The sequence below is a fragment of the Dipteris shenzhenensis genome, chromosome 21 (genome assembly GCF_047967505.1).
Source record: "Dipteris shenzhenensis isolate YYH24624 ecotype China chromosome 21, Dip_SZ_1.0, whole genome shotgun sequence".
In the NCBI taxonomy this organism is placed as follows: domain Eukaryota; kingdom Viridiplantae; phylum Streptophyta; class Polypodiopsida; order Gleicheniales; family Dipteridaceae; genus Dipteris; species Dipteris shenzhenensis.
In genome coordinates this window covers 43,831,672-43,855,454 of record NC_141616.1, presented here as the reverse complement: position 1 = coordinate 43,855,454, position 23,783 = coordinate 43,831,672, and the positions used below count along the sequence as shown (strand labels likewise).

The 23,783-nt window shown below is 42.3% G+C and overlaps 1 protein-coding gene across 1 annotated transcript; it reads right to left on the bottom strand.

The window, feature by feature from the left end:
* Positions 1-8,879: 8,879 nt before the first annotated feature.
* LOC147888904 (universal stress protein PHOS32-like) lies at positions 8,880-10,078 on the bottom strand. The gene is made up of 4 exons (XM_087392467.1): positions 9,716-10,078; positions 9,498-9,607; positions 9,241-9,359; positions 8,880-9,146 (listed from the first exon to the last, which is right to left on the bottom strand). Exons 1-4 carry the CDS (start codon positions 9,885-9,887, stop codon positions 9,038-9,040), a joined length of 510 nt encoding a protein of 169 aa, XP_087248593.1. The 5' UTR covers positions 9,888-10,078; the 3' UTR covers positions 8,880-9,037.
* Positions 10,079-23,783: the final 13,705 nt, after the last annotated feature.

Here is a 23,783-nt window from a genome sequence, read left to right as displayed (position 1 = left end):
TAGGTGTAGTTGGGGTTCATTCGATATCCTTGCTATCGAATGGGTTTGCATCTAAAATAATGGGGATTTGGTGTTGAATCAAGCTTTGTAAGGACGCCCCTTCAAGTCCATGAATTCTCAGTTGAATACCCTTTGTTCTCTTTTTAAAGCACTTTTTTTTTGTTGAAAAATACATTAGGAATCTCTTTGTAGATTTGGATCAACTGTGGTTCTTTACAAGACTCCACATTGATTTATTTGAGTGCTTGGCATGGTTTGTTTGCTGCCGCTAACTTAGCTAATTGTATTCGATAGATTGGACTTTTCTTTCTCCTTCTTTGTCTTTGGTGAAGCCTTTTAGACAAGCCATGTGTAGGTATTTGGGTTTTCTTGTTCTTTTTTTTGCTACATATAGTACATCGATTGTTGCAACCAGCACAACATTGAGAATGAACAACTTCTCCTTGATGTCTGAGGTATAACCTTCTTGCAACTATATACCTTCGGGCTTGTAGTCTTTCTACATTTGGGCTTGCATTCTTTCTTTATTCCGCTTTTACCTATCAATATTTGCACATCCTGGCCTTCTTGGGCTATTGGTGAGGGTCTCCCCTCACTAATCGTGAAGCACCTTGGCACCCTTAAGCTATTCCCTTCCTAACAACAATGGGAACTCTCTTTTGCTCTCCATCTTGAGAACAATGAACATGACTATGAAATAGGCTCCACTGATCTTGATGCAAACATCTTTTAGCACTCCCATGGGCATCTTCGGCCTCCTCTGATCCGTCATACGCTGATTCACCTTGGTAATGATTGAGCAAGTTGAGCTTAAGCAATATGTCTTCCTTTTGCTAAATTCGTGCTAGAGCCTCTGGAGGAATGTAGCCTCGCATGTCTCGAAGTTTCCATTGGGATATTGGCCGTACCATTCAATGCCTTTATTAGTGAAACTTGGGGGGAAGTAGACAAAGTTCCAGAATTTATTTTGTATCTTCAATCTCTTGCTCTGTCATCTCCTCAATGTCCCCTCAATGTGGGCTTGCTGGTGGGGTGTCTTCGTCCATTCCTTTATCACCGTTGTCACTCTCCATCTCTACTTACTCTTCTTAATTCGGTCTTCTTCCTTGTGATGCATAGGAGGATCTGCATCCTTGTTCTTATAAAAAACCACCCAAATTCATTGAAGGTGGGGTTCTTTGACTCTCTTGATAACTCCATTCTCCCTCTCTTTGCTTGACATTGATGTTGGCAAACTCATCAGGTTGATCACTCCCCTCAACCAAGGATTCATCTTCTTTAGTAATCACCCTGATCCTTCTTGTCTCAGCTTTGAGTCCAACGATCCACTCTTCTCTTTGTTCTTGGTATTCGAGTTGACATCTTGTTCTTGAATTTGTCGGCTTTGTCATTCACCACAAGTTGATTCGCTTGCACTCTACTGGCTTCTCTAGTGTAACAAACTTTGCACTCCCTAACAAGATCACCAAATGTTAATGCTGAATGGTTGTGGTTTGTCTGGTTTGTCAATTTTTCCCGTGGCCCTTTGCTCATCTACTTGTTCAGGGAAATTGTCTATTCTAGATGGCCAAAGGAGCATTGTCGTTGTCAAGAAAATAGGAATCGTAATTAAATAGCATGGGGGAAAGGGGGAATGAAGAACTTAGAGCGAAGCATAGTACTAAAAGGGAGAGAAAGAGGAAAGAATGTAATGATTAATTGCAAGTTTTCTTCTATTACGTAGCTAGTTTCAAATAAAACACCCCTTGGCTACACTCCATACACACGAATTGTTAGAAGGATCAGGTGCCATTACTTCGTATCTGTCCTAGTTGACAAAATCCTTTGTGCAGAGCCATCAACGGCATCCTTGGCCTAGTAGGTTGAATCATTCTTGGGTCCTAGGTTCCTCTACTCCTTGATTCTTGCACCCACCATGACCTCGTATTAGCCGAGTCCTTCGCAACTAGCTTTGTCACATAGCACCACCCACCCCAATGCTCTAGGCATTCTGAACACGATGTTGTCAGGGGGATCTAGTTCCTTCTTGCTTTGCCCCAAAACCTCACGTTGCTTGATCCATTTGCTCTTCAACAGGGAGCTCCATTTTGTGCACTTTGTCCTCCGGTCTAACGAGCTCTCCTTCAGCCGTAGTTGAATCCCCAAAATGTTAGTTCTAGGGTTTAACACAGTCAACCATATTTTTTTTCCTTCTTGCCAAGCCATACTGAATGGCAATTAGACTTGCTACAAAATACACCCAAAACTCTACAAAATCTAGTCAGTAAAGGGCCTAAAAACATGTCCATCACAACTAACGTTGAAATGGTGTCATTGGCAAACATTTGCATGCCTAAAGGAACTAAAGGCTCTCAATGTTCCCCACTCTATTAAACTTTGACAATACTCAACAAGGTCTCCATTACCAAGGCAAAGAGCATGGGTTCCAAGGGAATGTTTGGCCTAATTGATCTTCTAAAGTTAAGATGGACAATGATGGCACCATTCACCCTTAGGGGGGTTCACTATGTAGAAACCCTGTGCAATGACTCAAGGGGTACTTGACTAAAATCCCTAATCTTTAAATCTTAAGACTTTAGAACAACCGCTTTTCTAAATTTAAATTTTTATGGAAATTTTCCAAACCCCCTTTTAAAATCCTATGAATAAACGTTGTAGAGTTTAGAAGTCTTTTTGTTGCTTAAAACCCCCTTCTATCAAACTCAAATGTTCTATTTGTGTATAAATGAGTGAAAACCCCAAGCATTTGCCATTACTGTATGGTTGCATTAGAAAAAGAGAAGCTTTGATGCTCTTAGTAATAGTAAAGTAGAACCCTGCTCCATTTATAATATAAAGTCCCGTTTGTTTAAGTCAACATTCAATATAATCTAGTAGATTGAGTGAAAGGAGGCACAATCTAAAGCTAGTGTCAAGTTTAAAACATACTCATGAGGCAGTGTCAAGTTTTAAACATACTCAAAGATATCTCAACTTTGTACAAACCCATGTTGTTCAAATCCTAGCAGCTTGGGTACATCCATTGATACATAAAGCCATGCCTTTTCAAGTAGCTTATAGCTATAGCTAATCATTGTAAGGGGACACCAATCATCCGCTATTATATATCAACCTTCTTTGTAATGACCTTGATTAATCCTTAGTTTACATCTTATGACAATGTACTAGTCATGCATACCTAATTGACCACATTTATAAAATCCTCCTATTAGATTCCAAACTCCTTGTAGAATTCTATGGGAGGCCCTTTTGGCCCTGCAATATTCTTATAATCTAGATCAAACAACCTCCTTACCAATGAGAGGCTTTCCAAGCATACGAGAGATGGCATTAGATATCCTACCCTTTCATAAGACTTAGCAAGAGATCATAGCTTTCAAGCCATTGTTTTTATAGTAAGAAGTAATACATGCCATTCAAAAAGGTAGAGGTAGTAGTCTCCTTCCCAAGCTTTCACAAAAAAATTAAAAATTGAGGCAGAGAGATAACTAATCCGAAATCTCTCATACCCTTACTCATGAGGTGGGAGATAAAATCAATCCCAAACCCTCATTTCAGATCACTTGAAAAAAAAACCAAAAACCCTGCTCAAGCTACGAAGGGAAACCTGCTTTTTAGCGAAATGTGCTCTTGCCAAAAGCTTGACTTGAGGGAGTTGACTGATTACTCAAATAGTCGAGCCTGCTTGCAAGGAGAAAAGGGAAGGGCAAACCAAATGTGAAAGAGAATGGGACATCACGAACAAAGCTAGGCGCATATGAAATGCTATCCGAAATCTTTTCTAGACATTTGGCATTGTCTATCCAAGTAAAAAAAGATGCCTCGCCTACATGTTTTCTTTACTCACCAATCAAAAGAAGGCCTTAGTGGGACAATTAATAACTTGAAGGCACTTAACCCTAGTTCTTGCTCTAAGAGCATTTGCATGCTGCAACGCCAATTATCTTAAGGCATCGTTAACTTCATGCAACAACGTAGCAAGAATAGGATCATCCTTCAACCCATCCAAAAGTGCTAATTGGCAGTGCAGAGCTTTACACTCCCAATCCAAAAGAGCCAATTGGGATTGCAAATGTTTGCATTCAAGTTCCTACATTTTTGTGCTTGCATCCTGGCAAGCAAAGTTACAAATTTGATAACACCCTACACATTAACATGCCTTCTTTTTCTTGGGTGTTGAACTTCACTTGTAGTAGGCCTCCTACTCAGAAACCTTCGTGGAAACTTGGCTGGACTTGGTGAGAGACATTTGTTTGGAAGCCACATTGGCCAAGCAATGCAAATTTTGACCTGAACAAGGGAGCCACTTAAAGACAAATAATTGCAAATATTGTTGCTAAGGAAGCATTTTTAAAAAACTTGACAATATCTATCCATCTATATTATGTATATTCACAATATTCATTGATGTAACCATTCTTTCCTTGGTTTGTTTGATTTGGGGTGTTGTCAATCGAGTTGGTCATGCTCTTTTTTTCTTTTAATGGTGCCATTTTGCAAACCATTATTTGTGGCATATTGCATGTTGCATGAGATGATATTCCAAATACTTTACATCTTTGTCACACATTGTCATGTTGCTCTTTAGTGGTTGAATCGTAGTTCCAATTGCTTCAATTTGGTTTAAAAACGACCTTTGGAAAATAGGATAAATTTGATCAAGTTTGGTCCAAACCATGAGGTCCTTTAACCCTTGTGTTAAGGACCTTAGCCTTAAGCCATAGCTTAAAGATGAGTCTTAAGAGCCTTAAACAAATAGAGATTTGTCCAAATAGAGTAACTAACCATGTTTACTCAAGCTCACAAGTGTTGGTTAAGTTGACTTGAGGTATGACTAACCAAGCTTATGATTAAACTATGGTTGACTAAATACGATTAATGTGCTAGGTGAACTTCCTAACATGGCGAATTGATGCCATATGTTGACATTGAGGTCAACTAATGTGGATTTCCATGAGTCTTTGATGTCATATCACCTTAGTTGACTAGTTGACATGGCATTTTGCCACTTGTATCTTGATGTCTAAATCAATGTTAACTTTCCTATCGAGAGAGTTCATGAATCTCACGCAATTTAACGAATTGCTGATTCTCATGCGATCCCCAACATTCATGCCAATCACGATTTCGGTAGAATTTCATGAAAATCCCTCTCATAAGAGTGACCTCTTTCATCTCGATGCACTTATCTCAAGGCATTGTACTCATGACTCTCAAATCGGATGTCTCAAGTTTTGCCCTTACAACATTGTATCTTCCCTTAGCTGCTAGACCTCCACATCGTTGCAATGACAATTGCTTTGGGTGTAGGACTTTGCATCGTGCTATGTCTATAGCTGTTACTAGTCTCTACCAAGGCCATTGCTTGTTACCCTTTGTGTGCTTCTAGGAGCCCACATTTTTGAACCCCTTTACTAATGAGCTCTAAGCTCAAGCAAACATATCGCTGCCTCGAACTAATAAAGCAAGGATGCTCTCAAACCTTTTTACATGACTTGATTGCCTTGTGAGCAACTCATGGGGTAAGGTCCCCAAAAGGCACGTGGTAAGGTGTATGGGGAACATTCCCTAACAATGCAGGACGTAGGGAGGATGAAGCATCCACACGAGACAGAGAGGGGACTAGGGGAGGCCCCAAGGTGTGCAAGCAACCTTGAGGGGGTGCTATAATAATTTCAAAGACTTAAATTCTTCCAAGGCACCCCCATAGATGGAACCTTCCCCATGAGACAATATGACCAAAGGTAAACTCACATGCATGGGATTGCGCACACCCAATTACCCTAATTGTACACAAATATTAGCAAATGTGTTACCCTCCAAGTGTCCTATTCCCTTGCTCTAGATTAATGGTAGGGGCTTAGCACATGGGAAGAAATTGGATGGGAATGGAAAAAGGTGGTCCCAAGTGGTCCCATGCATATTTCTATCCTATTCCCATCCCACCATGTGCTAACAAAAAAAGAACTAGGGATGGGTTTAGGAGGAAGAGGACACATGGCATCATTTCATGTGTTTTGAGGTGGAGACCTTGTGGGGACAAGGACACATGTCATCCTTCCACGCTTTTGAATCCCTAAAAAAGGGGAACCCATTCTGGCTGCTAGGGTCTAGAGGCCATGGTCCAAGATGGGAGAAAAAGTGGCTGCTCCCATTCTAAATCCTAGTGTTAAGCAACTAGCAATCCCCAATTTCTGGGGCAAACATACCAGTTTGTAGGTCAGCCAAAAGGTCAGCCAGCAAAGGTCTGGCTGACCAGAACTGCCCGCATCATCATCGAGCTACACGGAGGACTACGTTACGCTCCCTCTGCTGCTATCTTTTCTACAGTTTCTATACATGGAATCATATTTCTGATTCACCTCAGCCACGGTCCTTGAGACACGACAGCTTGAGGTTCTTGTATTCAGTTTTTCATATTACCGACAGGCACTATGTTTTCTGAGTTCCATTCTTCAGTAGTGTCTGAGTATTGTCTATTTTTTGATCGCTCCACTGCAAACCCTATCGTTTCTCTATATGGTATCAGAGCCATGGTGATCTAAAGACCCCAGATCTCTGGTGATCTAAAGATCCTGCTTCTCCATGGAGGCCATAGGTACAGTTCCCTCTTCATTCCGCTGCGCACTATGGGAGAGAACCTACCTCCCTTTCTTACCTCCATCTTCTACTCCCATCCCTCCCTCCCTTTCTTACTTCCATCTACTCCTCCCATCCCTCCCTCCCTTTCTAACCTCCATCTTCTACTCCCATCCCTCCCTCCCTTTTCGGTTTCAGGCTTGACACTCCCCATTCCTTCGAACAAGGTCATGATCCTTCACCTCTGCCAGATCTCCATCGGCATCGACTTCTAGGATCTACAAGTTCTCCCTAGGCAGGACCCTTTCTTTTCAGATGTGTCTTAATGACTGTTGTTTCGAATCTTCTACATTCATGGAGGCGAGGATAGACTCCTCTCTCCCGAGGTCCAAGATCGGGCACACACTGGCTCACTGTTCAACTACGACCTCTTCCTTTGGCGGAATCCCACCATCTCTGGATTATCAGTGCTGCTACGAGATATTTGTTCTTTACCTTTGTTTTTCCTCCACCTTTCAGTGGTGAGAGGGGGTGGCTTATTCTCTCGAGCTTCACAGTGTTCTTATTTCTACTGATTATACGTGTAACTCAGGCACTTGAGGAAGTGAACAATTCCCTTGCAAGGGCACTCCTCTTGTGATCATCTCTTGGGCATTTCACAGGGATAGCCACCACCATCGTCGACATCCCTACACGAAGCTCCAAGCACACAATGTCTGCCCCTCCAAATTGGCCATTGAGAGGGGGTGTTAAGCAACTAGCAATCCCCAATTTATGGGGCAAACATACCAGTCTGCAATCCAGCCAAAAGGTCAGCCAGCAGGGGTCTGGCTGTCCAGCAGCCAACACGGGTCTGACCGACCAAAACTGGTCGACCAGCTGGCCAACCAGCTGGCAGGCCCACCGACCAGCTGGCTGACCAGCTAGGTCAGGCTTATAAAGGCACTAGCCCCCCACACTCTTAAGTACAGGACAGGACCTGCAGCTGCTCCGCTTCTCCTCCATCCTTTGCTGCAGTCCCTCCTGCTCCAAATCTGCCCCTCCTGCTCCAGATCTGTCTCTTCTGCTCCTCTACTCTAGATCTGCTCCTTATCTTCATCATCATCGAGCTACACGGAGGGCTGCGTTACGCTCCCTCTGCTGCTATCTTTTCTACAGTTTCTGTACATGGAATCATATTTCCGATTCACCTCAGCCACGATCCTTGAGACACGACAGCTTGAGGTTCTTGTATTCAGTTTTTCATATTACCGACATGCACTATGTTTTCTGAGCTCCGTTCTTCATTCTTCAGTTGTGTCTGAGTATTGTCTATTTTTTGATCGCTCCACTGCAAACCCTATCGTTTCTCTACACCTAGACCACTGGGTGTAAGATGGGAGTAATGATGACAAAAATATTCCCATCCTAAACCCATGCTAGCCCCATCCATGTGCTAAGGCCCTAAGTCTATTGTATTCATCTGTAAAATAGATAACCAAAAATTTTCACTTGTGGACAACAGTTTTGCTCTTGACTGTTGCAGCATAGGTTCCATACATCCACACACCTTCACGTACACACATAATGCCAGTGCCAGCACCATCACAGGAAAAAAGACCACAAGTTGTTAACTATTCTTGGGCACCTCAGAAGAAACTCATAAACCATATCAGCTCGTTTTGTTTAGACTAAGGCAAGCCTGCCCAGGCCCATTGTAAGACCATGAAACTCCCAGAGTTGTTCGATGTGCCACACTGAAATACTGCTCCTTACAAAGTGCATTGGAAAATAAGACATCCGTATATGGATTACTTTTACCATCAAAAGTGCTGAGACACTTCAGGGCGTGCACTTTGTATAAATGTCACAAGCTATAACCTTAGCTTTTGCTGGGCAGAACTTCCCAATCATGTGCTCAGAACTATTTCCACAAAACATAAGGATTACAAGGGACAATGTCTCTATAGTTTTGTGTACTAGATTTGTGTATACTAACAGCCCTTGAAAACAACGATGGACAGACCTTGTAATTCTACTTGCCGTGTTAGGCAGCCTGGCTAAAGGTATAGGGTAGAGAACTGGGAGAAAGCAACCCAAGTTTACAATCAGGAAGAAAAACTAGATGTTCCCCTTGTCTTTTCTTGCTTAGTTCATTCAGGTCCGCCCTCAGACTTCAACATAGTGAAACGGTGATTTATAAGTTCTGCAAAGAGTTGTTCCCGAAAATCAACTTCAAAGTTAAGACGATAATGTGAAGAGAAACAACGTAGGGCCTAAGTCTGAAACATGACAGAGATAAAACAATGGATAACCTGAGGTATGAAAAAATAAGCTTGTGTATACGTTCCTATAAGCATATTAGATTACAGATTTCCTCATTTAGGGACTATGTAAATACATCGTAGCAAAGAAGCTCACAATACAACTTAAAACACTCCCTTATTCAGGAAACTCTTGCAGGCCAGGAACACATAAATTAACTGGTCTGAGGTTCAACAGCACCGAGGTCGGCGGGGAGCTTTACGACTGTGACAGGGCAGGGAGCGTTGTTTACCACGTAGTTGCTCACACTACCCAGCAACGCCCTGCAGAAAAAAACAGGGGAATAGAAAAACAAGTATGACATCGGAATGAAGCACCTGCACCACAGGAAAAAGGAACTCGAGCATGAAAATATACCTCTTCAGTGTCCCCAGGCCTCGGCTACCCATTACAATACAGTCTAGCGGCAAATCAACCACAGCGTCACAGAGTTTTTCCCTTGCATCGCCCCAGTAGATCTTAAAGACCACTATGAGCTGAGCACAAACCAGACATGGATGCACGTGAAGTTAGCTTCTTGTCCCTGATTCTAAATCATTGACAACTCTGCACGGTCCGCTTAGATTCGAACGAAAAATTGAGGCGTGTGGTATTCTGATCTTCCAGGTTCATACCTGCTTCTGCCGCACCTCGCCTTCCAGCAAGTCGAGCGTCTCTGCATCTGTGGCGACTCCATACCTCTTGGAGACACCGGGAGATGCAAAATCGGGGAGAGGAATGAGAGCTGAAGAGGTGTAGCCACAGAGAAGATGATCAGAAAAGAGCAGCACCTGTTACAGAGAAAGAACATGTCCCAGGCTGTGAAAGGGAGTAGGGGAATAGAGATTCTTACGAGAACCGGTGTCTTCCCAGAGATGTACCTCGCCCGTCTCGTTCACCTTCTTGTTGACTACGACGAGGATGAGGTGATCGCCGTGTTTAACAATGTTCTTCAACGCCCACTCCAAGGCATACTTACTGTTGGCAGAGAAATCCATCGCGATTCCTACTTGTCTAGCTGCCATAATTCCCTGCGCAACTGCTACTGCTGTTTGATCTCCCTGATGTTATGTTACCCCCTTTTCTCTCTCTCTCTCTCTCTCTCTCTCGCACAGCTTTCTCTTTTCTTCTCCCTCCTCTTTGACTCTCTGTCTCGTTCTCAGCTGCTTCTCGTCTATACTCAAGATTTACGACCTCTTTCCAGCAACGACCGCACGATGGGAAGTCTCAGATGGGAAATAAAGTTGGCCAAAAAGCCGATCGATGCGTGTCTCTTTCACCATGGTTCTCACCTCCACGTGGCAGCCTTTGCTCAAGCAAGCACAGATTCCAAACACCTGTACCGTCACCGTCTACGACGGGTTGCTCCCCTCGGTGTGAATGGACCTCCTTTTCGATATCCAAACTTGTTTCGTTGCCAACAAAGGTAAAGCTGCTACTTGGGGAGAGACCTTTCTCTTAAATTTGCACATACAACATACCACAAGATCCTACGATGAGGCCACAATTCATTGAAGACACTCAATGCTCCCACATTTTGTGTACATGTCCACCAAAGTAGTTCCCACAAATAAATCAAACTCAAAGCTAATCTTAAAAACATTGGAGTTGTTTATCACGGGGAGGCAGCCTAGGGAGATGTTTGGGTTTTCTCACACCCCCTTGAGCCACGTGAAGCACTAAAAGCATATAGGTGCTTTTCACAATAAAAACACTATATACACATTTCAAACCTATTCGATTTGAAGAGATGGTCTACTTGATTTGCAAGTTTGGGCTTATTGGCATGTGAAGCTTTGGAGAGCCTCACAAGGACCTTATGCTCTACTCTCGCAAGCCTAAAAGCTCAACTTACTATAGTAATCAAACTCCCATTTTCTCGAGGTTCGAGAGGCACGTAATGCTGGCTAAGTGGAGAGTGAGAATGTTACGTGCTCTACTTCGGACTTCCTCTAATGATAGTTGTCTTTTTGTGATGTCCAGAGTCTACTGAACGATCTGAGAATGTTAGAGGCATCCCGCTCAAGGACACACATAGATCCTCTCAGGGTCACATTATCAAATTTTTCAGAGATTGTCTCTCGGCGTTCGACTACGATTACGACTATTGACATTCAGGTAATATGCCAATTTCTTATCCATTCGCAAGACTTAGCCTCGGCGCTAATATTCTCGGCATTTATATTCTTGGCGTTATCTTGGCACCCAGGGAAAGGCCCGTTCCCTCGGATTATAACTCTTTGGGGAAGGAAGCGCACCGCCTCCTCGCCCACACTATGTGTGGTTATAATAATTATATATTATAATATAAATATTTTCAATTAATGGTCCATTCAAAATTTCTTGTTTTCAATCTAAATTCTTACAACATTCCTCTCGTTAAATGCATGTTATCGATCCGAGGGAGCAAGGAAATCCAAGATGGATACAAGATTGAAGGATGACTACACCTTTATTCATATGGTTGTAGTTCGTGTGACAATCTTGTAAAAACTGCAATGAGGATCAGTTACTATATCGCCTTATTCATGTATTTATTAGACTTCTCCTTTCAAAATATGGACATCATAAAATCAATAATAAATCATCACCCCTAACATTTGCAGGGAGGATCGGGTCCGTTACTGTTGCGTCTCATGTCCACTATTTTACTCATTCTCTTTTTTCCTTAAACAATTGATAAAATAGTAGGATTAAGCTTCAATTTCGGGTTAGTAGTTACTTTCTCCATGATGGAAAGATTGCCTGCCGTCGCAAATCTAGTTATACTTCATGTCGCTCCAAAGCTATTACAAGCCTTAAATGCGCATAATTCATTTTAATTGATCAGATTAATTCTTCCACCCCTTATCCTTTTGAAGGCTTCCCCCCTTTTTTTCATTTCCTTTACCTAATATTTTTAAACCCCTCTTCTATTGTTCCTTGTCGTTATCCCCTCCTTAGTGATCCCAAGTTTGTCCATTATTATCACTCTTTTCAACCTTACACTCATAAGTTTACATCCAGCTTAATAAGTTTATGGTTAAGTTATTATTTTTATTATAACCCTGATAACAAGGGAGGGGTGTTAATGACACTTGTCTTGCCAACTAAGTTTTAAGTTGGTTCTTACCATGTTTTTCTTATTGGATGGTGGTAGGTATGCAGACTCTCCTCTTTAATAAAATTGATGCTTGCCATGACTTATCGAAGCAAAACTTGTTTGTACAGTCATGCATTCTATAGTTGAGAAAATTTTGTTAAAATTAGAGTAGTTTACTCTTTTGTGTCCATTACATAAATTATTTTCATTTCACTATGAAACGGGGTTTTGTCAAGTCTTCACACACACACACACACACACACACACATAAATTTTGATTAGTAAATGTATCTCACACACAAACACTTATTTCTTTACACACACACACACACACACACACACACACACACATGCGTGCACGTGTGCACACGCACACACACATGCATACACACGCACATGTACACGCACACGCACACGCACACGCACATGCACATGCACACGCGCACACACGTGCACACACAATCTTAACCCTAACAGGTAGCCAAATCCTAGTTTTATAATGCACAAAGAATGCAAGTTTTTCAATTATTTGTGACTAAGATGCTTTGAGAATATGTGGAATTAGTATTGCAAATATTTATAAATTAGAAAATTTTGACACACTTTATAAGCTCATTGAAGCATTTACCTCCATATAATGAAGGAAAATCTTTAGATTCTATGATCACCCATTTAGAGTATAATTTTTCAAATATGAGGTTTGAAGAAAATAAGGCTATGCTAAAAGTGTTTTTGTATTCAATAATCTAACTAGGAAAAAGCACAAGTTGCTACAAAGAAGGCTTCTTGCTTTCAGAGTGATAGCCCCTTAGGTAGTTCTACTAGAGAAGAGAAGTCTTCTCAAGGAACATTAGGCTCCCACCTAGCTAAATGCTTCAAGGTGGATGATGCATCCCTAGACTTGCACGCCTTTGATGCTACTCTTACCCTTGAGAAGTAGAACATTAGGTCGAGGAGCTTACTCTCTACTTTTACTCTCAACCGTTCACTAAAAAAGAGAAGCTTTACGTAGCCACCAAGCAAAAGAAGGGGGAGACTATTCAAGCTAAACAATTTAAAGTTAAAGAAGGGGGAGACAATTCAAGATTGTAGTACACACGAGAGCCCTGATCAATCAATTGAGTAGGACAAACAATGAAAAAATGTGTATACATGTATATTTAACAATAGAACATGGATCTCCAATAATTGAAGATAGTAACCTTATCTTGGAACTACGAGAAACTCCTCAATAGAGCCATTGCTCTAGAGAAAAGTGGCATAGTGAGGCCCAAGCAAAGAAGAAGGCTGAGGAGAGTGGTACTTAAAACCCTTTTATTAAACACACATGATATCCATGGGTTTTACATAGTGAGTGCCTTGAGACTTCTATTGAACACACATGATATCCATGGGTTTTACATAGTGAGTGCCTTCAGACTTCTATTCTAGACCTTTGACTACACATCCTTTTGATTGTTGCTTGTAGATTTTTTCATCTAAAAGACCACTTTAGAAGGCATTTTTGACATCCATTTGATATATTGGCCAAGCAAAGTATGACACTAGAGCAATCATTGGCCAAGCAAAGTGTGAGACGAGCAATCATTGTCCTAACAATCATTATATTTGAGACAATTAACATGTTTTCTGGTGGTTGAGGAGGTTACAGCTGAGGGCATGAGTGCATGAGTGTCTTGTCTTGCTCATCAAACTCAGCTTGGGGATCGCAAGGGAAGAACTTGAGATGGATAGAGGAGAGTGGTGAAGATTGTTGAGTATGGATCATGTTTGAGGTGTTAGGTGAGTCAGATCAAGATATTAGAGAGGGAATATCAAGGTCGCTAGAAAGCAGGGAAGCACGAGATCCAGTGGAGGGTGGTGAAGCAGATCATAAGATGGAGTGACCATCATATGTTGACACTCTGGGGAAAAAAATTGGTACTGGGTTTTGTGAACTAGATGATGAGATAGCTACGAAGCTTCTTCAGGCAGAGGTTGAAAGGAGGGCTATAGAGGTGGCCAAGAAACCTTGGTTTGAGAATGGGAATTGATATGTAGTTACAGGTAGACTGAATTTGGGGGATATTAAGCCATAGCTTACGAGATAGGCCAAGCGGGGTTGTATCAATTCTATACTAGAAGAATTCTTTTAATGGTTGAGTTGGAAGAGTTACTTTTGAATGTGATATTCCTCAAATTGGCTACATTTCTTGGTTTTAGGATAAGGGGTCCTTTTTGGTTCGGTTTGTTTTAGAGAAACTCAGAGATGGATTGGTTGGCAGATAGTTTATGTTTTCACTGGCTACCATATTGGTCATTCCTTGGAGTCCGAGCTTTAGTATTGATGAATTTATTTTTCATGAGTGTCCTGTATGGGTTGATTTTCCCAATGTACCAATGATTCTGGGTGAGACAGTTTGAGAGGATGGTGGCTTTGTTGGGATGAGTCCTTTTGCTGCCTTTGTTGACTAAATCTACAACAAAGTTTTAGAGGTGGAATAAGAGCCAAGACCTGCTGAACGTTGTGGAGGTGGCTTTACCAAATGATATGGCAATGGTGTAATAGGTACGATTTGGGGCATTTCCAAATTCAAGTTACATATGCCGTGTGAGCTCGCATTTTATGAGAAATTGTTCGAGAAGATCTATCAATACCAAGTTGGCTGTGGGTGAAGCGAATGAAGGTACCCAATCTTGCTCATAGGAAGATATTCAGAAGCAGACAAGAAGTGCAAATGAAGAGCGAAGAGTCAAGGAAGTAGGAGATGCTATCAAGGGTACTAAGGGCTTGCCTTTGGATAGACGTCAAGAGAGTGAACCTTGGCAGGTTTTGGGTAAGAAAGGAAAATTGAAAGAAGTGTTGCATGATGAAGTCTAGGGAGGATCAAAGCTTGCATTTGTGGATCCTAGGTCGAATCGAGCCAAGAAGATGGTCGACAAGAAGGATGAAGCTCCCCCATGTCTCACTTGTATGAACATGTTGAGAAAACTATGAATCAGTGTGAAGGAGTGTCTGAATGCATGTTGCATAATGATGAAGTCCCTCAGGTTCTCCTAACATTTGATCCACTAGAAGAAGAATTATCGGATGCAAATCATTGAAAGAGGATGTTGGAAGAAAGACATGCAGAGAAGAAATTGCTTGGGCCAAGCTCTCAAAATGTTTGAGCCTCTTCGTCAAAGTCGATATCTAAGAGGGTCAAGGACGTGTCTCGAGATCCGGGCCAAGGCAAAGAGAATAGGTCTAATATCTTCAAGATGCTTAGAAGGATCTTGCAAACTAGCAGGTTGGTGGTGAGAGGGTCAAGGGAAGGAATAAGGCATGTTGCCATTATGTCGTGGAATCGTAGGGGGTGTTGTACCCTAGTGAAGCAGAAGGGGTAAATCTGTATAGCATAGGGTAAATACAGATATTATGCTATTACAAGAGCTCAAGTGCGGAAAGAAGGATCTATTATGGTTTACTATTAGTAGATTGGGATATGAGGTGCTAGCGAATTGCCCGGCAGGGGGAGGGGAGGTATGGCCATTTTAGTTAAGGCATATATCTATCTATCTATATATATATATATACTATCTCCTCCTTTCTCTACTTCTTCCCTCTACCACTCCCATCCTCTCTCTTCTCGCAATGCCAAGTGTCTCTCTCCCCTCTTCTCTCTCCTCACAATGCTATGTTTCCATTTGCCCTCTTCCCTCTTCCCTCTTGGGTCGCATGCTCTACCCTCTCCCTCTGCTACCACTCCTGGCCTCTCTCCTCGTGGCACCATGTGTCCCTCTCATAAACTGTCGGCCAGTGCCAGGTAGTCCAGCCCCATGGCGCGTCACCGTCCTATTAGCGGAAAACAATGATAACAAGCTGGGGAAAACATGCATTACCTGTCTACCCAAACGTAACTATGATGTTCTAACACCTAGTTTGTTTGGATGGTGGCAGGTAAGTGGACCCCAACCTTGGAACCTGGACTGCCTGAGGGTTCAACGTCTTTTTACAATATTATGTTTTCCAAACTTAATATTATTAAAAATTCTTAATTTTGATCAAAATTTTTGCAAACTCTATTTGCATTTTTCAACTTAGATGTCTCAAACATTTTTCAATTATATGTTTCCATTTTTTAACTTTTTATCCAATCGATGGAATTAGTTGTATGGCGCAATTATTGATGGGACTTTTTGATCTAACCACACACTTTGATTTTCCAAGTAGCCTTTGGTCAGGGCTAGTTCCATACAATTAATTCACATCCATTGGATAATTCTTTAGCATGGATGATCCCTAGTCATGTTGTGATTCGCCTGATTTTTTATTGACATTTAATTCTATTTCGCAAAAGTGGTTTATGCATTTACTATTGGCATTATTTTTTCCTTTTGACACTTATCATACAAATCCACTTATTATCCCTAGTAGGTGTGGTCTTACCCTCTGGGTTGTGGGTGGGACACACACCCACATACACACACACACACACACACACACACCCACATACACACACCCACACACATGCACACACGCATGCATGCACGCACGCACGCACACATGCACGTACTCATGCATGTGCACATGCGTGCATGCACGCATGCACACACGCATGCACATGCGCACACACACACAATCGATTTGATTAGTAAATGTATCTTACACAAATAGACACCTAGGGCACCAACTCATTATGTATTATGTTACTACCCTCGTCCAAAATCTAGGGTATGGGGGGACAAGGTCCATATAGAATATTGATGGATTTCCTTTAAATTTTCAAATATGCAAGGGAAAAATATGACTGAAACCCGACGTTCATCAATTCAGTGAGCCGACTTCAGAGTGTTCAGAGGCATTGCCGATTGTTCAGTGGGCAGATAGCACATGATTTGATTTCACTCACACATGCCATCATTGTAAAGCCTATTTGGCTATTTCACGGCATTGTGCACATCATTTCAGCCTTATAAAGCCTCTTGACTATTCCTAGCATCATTTGCCACAAGCCTTGTAACATAGATTTGATTTTATATATTGCAGTTCTACCTTCACCGCGACAGTTCAGATTTCACTTGCCACAGTCAGTGTTTTACAATTGATTCATACAGTGATTTACACGACACTTTGAGTACATTTATTGCACCATGTCTATGACTAGCAACCTCAATCTGGTGACATCTGCTAAGCTAGACAACTCCAATTACGGCACATGGAAATACCGAATGGAGACCATTCTTGTACTTCATGACAAATGGGAGTATGTTGATGGATCTATACCTAGACCATTGGACAATCTAGGTAGCTCTACTTCACCTATTGTCACAGCACTAGGAGCGGGACCTACAGCTACACAAATAGTTTCCACACCTGTAGCAGATCCTACCCAGCAGAATGTGCAAGATGTCATGCTAGGACAGCTCAACACCATTAAGACATCGAAAGAAGCATGGGATATGTTTGCAACTCTCTACGAGTCCAAGAACACTTCTAGGATTCTCACACTGAGAAACCAAATTAACCAAAGTTTTCACAGCAGCGAAACTGGTCATGCTTACGTACTCCAGATCAAAGACTACAACAATCAACTTGCGGTAGCAGGAGAGACTATGAACCCGCAGAAATGGTTCAAGTCATCTTGAATGGGCTAGGAGAGAGATACAAGAATCTAGTCCAGAGCATTGCCATTCAATGGCGGCAAATTCTGACACTCAAAGAACTTCAGTTAGTCCTACTTGGTGAAGAACTCAAGACGCAAGCCATTCAAGCATGCAAAGGTCATTCTAATGATCATGCATTCACAGCTTTAGACAGAAGCAGAGGTAGAGGTAGATCATTCCAGAGAAGTGGTAATCATCATCAGCAATAGAGTCATCAGCCAAGTCAGCATTAGCACTAGCATCATCCTCAGCAACATCACCATCAACAAAGAGGAAATCATTCCAATCGAGGAAGATACCAAGAACGAGGGAATGCATCCACCAATGTGTCAAACATTCAGTGCAACTACTGTCACAAGTTTGGACACTATGAAAGAGATTGCCCCGCAAGAAGCAGTATGACCAAGGTGGTCAATCTAGTAGCAATCAAGGGAATTTCTGTGACAAAGGAAATCATCATGGTGGACATTCTAGTCACAGTCATTTTGCAAATGAACATGGGAATATGTTTTTTGCAAATGAGGAAATGCAACAGACTGATACAGTGTACCTAGATATTGATTTCAATACAAAAGAGGATTTGAGCTATCAAGTCAACCAAGCAGATCAAGATCCTTGGTACACCGACAATGATGCATCATCTCACATGACAAATCATCAAGAATGGTTCACAGAGATGAAACCATTAGAAGGTCAAAAGAATGTCATCTGCACAGCAGATAATACACCGAATCTAGTTCAAGGGACAGGTGTTATCCCTATGAACAATTTCACTGGTATAAAAGGATTGGTGAAAGATGTGCTCTATGTTCCGAAGCTCAGCAACAATAACCTTTTGTCAATAGGTCAAATGATGGAACACAACTACTAAGTCATCTTTGACGGAGATGAATGCACTATTAGAGATAAATCCAAAAGATGTCAGTCAGTGGCAAAAGGTGTAAAGGAAGGACGCTTGTCTAGAATGCTAGCTACAACACCAGATTAGCATGCCATGTCAGCTCAACCGCAACAGATGCTACTATCTACAAAATGGCACAAGAGATATGGTCATGTTAATTTCAAATACTTGTTAGATCCTAGGAATCAAAATATGACAATTGGGATTCCAAAGCTACAGTTTCTTGGAAAAGTTTGCGAAGCATCCTGCTTTGGCAAGCAAAAGTGAACCAACTTTGGTAGAAGTACCTCTCAAGCACGAGGTATTCTTGATTTGATTCACACACATGTATGCGGTTATGCCCAGACCCACAGCATCAATGGTTCACTTTACTACTTGACTTTCATCAACGACTACAACAGATATTGTTGGGTCTATTTTCAGAAAGAGAAATCTGAAGTCTTTTCCAGATTTCAAGAATTCAAAGCCATGGTAGAAAATCAGACAGGTAGAAAGACCAAAGTCATGAGATCAGATAGAGGAGGTGAATACATGTCTTCAGCATTCATGAACTTTTGTAGAAGTCATGGCATTCGAAAACAATTCACATGTGCAGATACTCCTCCGCAGAATGCAAGAGCTGAAAGGAAGAATGGTACTTTAGCAGACAGTGCTAGAGCAATGCTTAGTGAGAAGCATCTTGCGAATCAGTATTGGGCAGAAGCAATATCCATTGCAAACTACTTGCTTAATCGACTTCCTACCGAATTGATACAAGGTATGACACCTTATGAAGCATTCACTGGACATAAGCCACACATCAGGCATCTCCGCATATTTGGTTGCATAGCATATGCCCACATACATGATGATCATCGCAGGAAATTGGATGCGAAGTCATGCAAATGCATCATGGTTGGCTATAGTGAAGAAAGCAAAGCATACAAGTTGTATGATCCCATCAACCAAAAGGTCATTATCTGCAGAGATGTAATATTTGATGAGGATTCAGAATGGAAAATCTCAAACACACAGGAGATAAATGCACCGATTTCATAGTCATCTACTGAACAGGTTGATGAAGAAGAGCAAGAATAGCCAAAAACACCCCAAGCAGAGCCACATCAGCTCAGATGGTCTATAGGGAAAGCATACCACCAGCCAGATTGACATATGCTCAGAAAGGTAAAGCAATTCAGGTTGAAACCACCAACTATGCTCTTATGACTACCATCATGGCTATAAAAGAGCCAGTGTACTTCGAAGATGCAATAGACAAGCCAGAATGGCAAACTGCTATGAATGAAGAAATGGATTATTTGTATAAGAATAATACTTGGGAATTATGTGACCTTCCACTAGGAAAGAAGGCCATAGCAAACAAATGGATATACAAAGTGAAGTACAACCCAGATGGAAGTATTCAAAGATACAAAGCCAGACTAGTTGCAAAAGGAGTTGCACAAAAATATGGCCAAGATTATGATGAGACTTATGCCCCAGTAGCAAAGATGGATTCCATACGGCTCTTGATATCACTAGCGACACCAGATGGAATGTGTATCAGCTCGATGTGAAGAATGCATTTCTTAATGGTTACCTAGACGAGGAAGTGTACATGCAACAACCAGCAGGTTATGTCGAACCAGGAAAGGAGAATAAGGTTTGCCATCTCAAGGAAAGTCTATACGGCTTAAAACAAGCACTTAGAAGTTGGTACAGTAGAATCAACAAGTATTTTGCTGATTTGGGATACATGAAGTCCGATGCAGATCATACTCTCTACTACAAAGTTCAAGGGGAAAACATTACTATTGCACTTTTGTACGTAGATGATATGATTGTGACCTAAAGTAAGGATAGCTTCATCAAAAAGCTAAAACAAGACTTATCTGCTGCAGAGTTCAACATGAAAGATCTTGGACTTATGCACTATTGTCTTGGAATTGAGTTTTGGAGAGATTCAGATAGCACATTCATGAGTCAGCTCAAGTATGTGTTAGATATGCTCAATGCCCCACCCTCCTGGTATCCACCAGTGGTCCAAGGTGCTCAAGTTGTAAGGCCCCCATATGAGGAGAAGCCATGTGTGAGCCCTAGACACTGGATGGATCCTGACTTACATGTCAGATGAGGTCTATCAATGAGACCGTTGATGGTAGAAAGGTGATTGTGTGGGAGCACCTTGCTCTCGTTGGGGTCTGGGGGTCCCAATGGGGCCAGTAGTCCCCCTGGTGGGGGTTCGGGGGCGAGAATGCCCAAGGCGATAGTATAGGAAATATTCCTTGAATATTCCATGGACGACTAGTCAGTTCCACCGACTAAGTTGACTGGTCAGCTCCACCGACTAGGTTGACTGGTCAGTTCCACCGACTACATTAATCCGACTACCGCCCTCATAGCTATAAAGAGGCGACCTTCCCAGTCCATTGTACCAAATCAAAATACGTCTTTGACTAAAGCAAAATATAGGGCACTCACTATAGGTGCATGTGAGGCTATATGGCTCAGAAGACTATTGTCAAAAACACATTACTTTGATGAGTCAAAGCCAACAACAATTTACTGTGATAATCAATCGGCTCAAGCATTGGCCAAGAATCTAGTATATCACTCCAGGACAAAGCACATTGATGTTAGAGAGCACTTCATCAAAGAAAGAGTGTTACTTGGTGACATCACACTGCAGCATTGTGATAGCAAAGAGAATGTTGTAGACATCTTTACCAAACCACTCGGTAAAGAGCTTTTTGAGAAACACCAACTAGCTCTTGGTTTGACGTAGAGGAAGGACATTCCCATTAAAGGGGTGTGATGGAATGTAATGCTCAGTCCTTCTTCGATTCCTCATAATCATCTTGAGGGAAGGCGTACTTTATGATGTTGATCTTGAGGGAAGGTGTGTTAGATATCAATGCTCCACTCTCGTGTAACTACCCGGGAACCAGCTAACTCTACTTGTAAGACCCCCATATGAGGAGAAGGCATTTGAGTAGCTCGGTTATCCAGTAGGTCCTGGTTTGGACACCAGATGGGGGCCATGTGTGGCCTGATGGCTAGACGGATTCAGATAGAGTTGGCACACTACATACAAGTGCGTGAAAGCATCCCTTGACTAACCGCACTAAGGGTAGACGGAGCATTTCCTGGGACAGCCCACTCTCGGGTTGCGGGGCCTGTTTGGAGCCTCAGATGATCCCAGATGGCTCTGGGCCAAACGATGACCATAGATCAGTTACTCTATTTTGCGCACCGGTTCAATCATATGGTTGGTGGCCTATTTCGGGACCGACCCCCAGTCGACCGTTTTGGGTGGACTGGGTGTCACCCAATTGAGCCTAACTCACTACGACTGGTGGCTATATAAGAGCAAGCCCGTGAAGCCCATTTCATCACTGGCTACAGCAACCCTGATTCCTTAGCATCGAGCCTCCGTCTTCTACTGTTTCCAGCACGCCATCGAAGGTTCTTTCATAGGAGCGCATGGTTGGGAGGCAACGCCATCTATTGTATCAGTTCTACAGTAATTAAATTTTCGATTCTCCATACTATCTTGTTTTCTCTCTTGCGTACGAGATCCTGTTATCTGTTGAGCACAGACGACGTATTATTTTCTTACATGGTATTAGAGCCTGGACTCTAGCAAGAAGATTTGGTAGTGTGTTTTCTGTTTGCGAGCAGATTGTGAGAGATGGCCCAGCCCGCAAGACTGCGAATCCCACCATTCAGCGAAAGCAGAAAGTTGGACGGCTCTAACTATCCACTCTAGAAGTTCAAGATGAAGACCATCCTAAGCGCATACGAGCTTTGGGACACTGCTACTGGGGTGGACGTGAGGCCGGTTGCGAGATCGGATCCAGCCAATGTAGGACAGCAGATAGTACCAACAGCAGATGAGATTCTCGCATGGATAAGAAGAAATGCAGATGCACTGTGTTCTAATGTCTGCAGTGTTATTGATTCCGTCATGGCGTTAATTCAACATGTCACCATAGTGGAGGAGGCATGGACAGTCTTGAAAAATCAGTATGAGACCACGAATCAGACGCAAATTCAGAATCTGGAGACTCAAATCGCGAACGAGAAGTTGTCTGAGTCTGAAGCGGCAGAGAAGTTCATCACCAGGGTGAAGAATCTGCGCGATCAGATGACTGCGATTGGCATCACCATTACAAGTAATAATATAGCATGAAGGTGCATACGGATTCTCCCACCAAAGTACGACGGTCTTATTACAGTGCTAAATTCGCAGAATAGAAATCTGCCCCTCAACTTTGAGGATTTCAGCATGATGCTTCTGGAGGAGGAGATGCATCAAAAGATGAGGACTGGAGAAGATTCGGCTTTCTGGACTGGATCAAAGAAAGGTAAGGGTAAGGACTCTAGTAACCCATCTTCTTCTGATGATAAAACGAGAAAGAAGAAGATCAAGTGCTTCTATTGCAACAAGGCAGGGCACAAGCAGAATGAGTGCCAAAAGAAGATTGTAGATGAGAAGAACGGAGTAAAGAAAGAGTCCAACAATAGCACGTAGGCAGTACCAGTAGAGCTGTTCATCGCAATTGAGGAGATTTGCACGAAGGCAGTTCATGTACCTGCAGATGAACCGTGGATCATTGACAGTGGTGCATCACGCCACATGACCAGTCGGAAGGATTGGTATACCTCTCTACAGCCGGTAGGGAATGACATCCTGGTAGCAGTCGGCAATGATGCAAAATATCCAGCAAAAGTAAAAGGTACGATTGCTCTCAAGTCAGATGGAGTTGTAAAATAGTTGTCCGATGTTCTTTATGTGCCAGATATCAAGAGAAACTTGTTGTCCATTTTTGCGATCACAGATCGGGACCTCAAAGTTCAATTCGATAAGAATGGTGCATAGATTCTGGATCTTCAAGGGAAGGTCGTTGGTAAAGGTACACGGCGCAACAACATTTACGAACTCTCAGCTTTTAGTGCTCGAGCGGATGTGAAGAACACTAAGCTGTGGCATGAGAGGTTTGGTCATCTAAACCTTAGTTCTTTGAAGGAGATGCATAAAAGTGGAATGATTGCAGACCTACCAGAAATTTCAGATCTGCCGATGTATGTGAAGCTTGCATGATGGGAAGCAGCATCGGCATCCCTTTCCTAAAGAGGCCAGCAAGGCAAAGGCTCCTCTAGAGCTCGTTCACACAGACCTCTGCGGAGAGATGGAGATGGAAGCTTTGGGTGGTTCCTACTACTTCATGACATTGATCGACGACTACAGTAGAAGGATACGGATATACTTCCTGAAGACTAAAGACGAGGCTTTTAGTAGGTTCAAGGAATGGCATGTAATGGTCGAGAAAG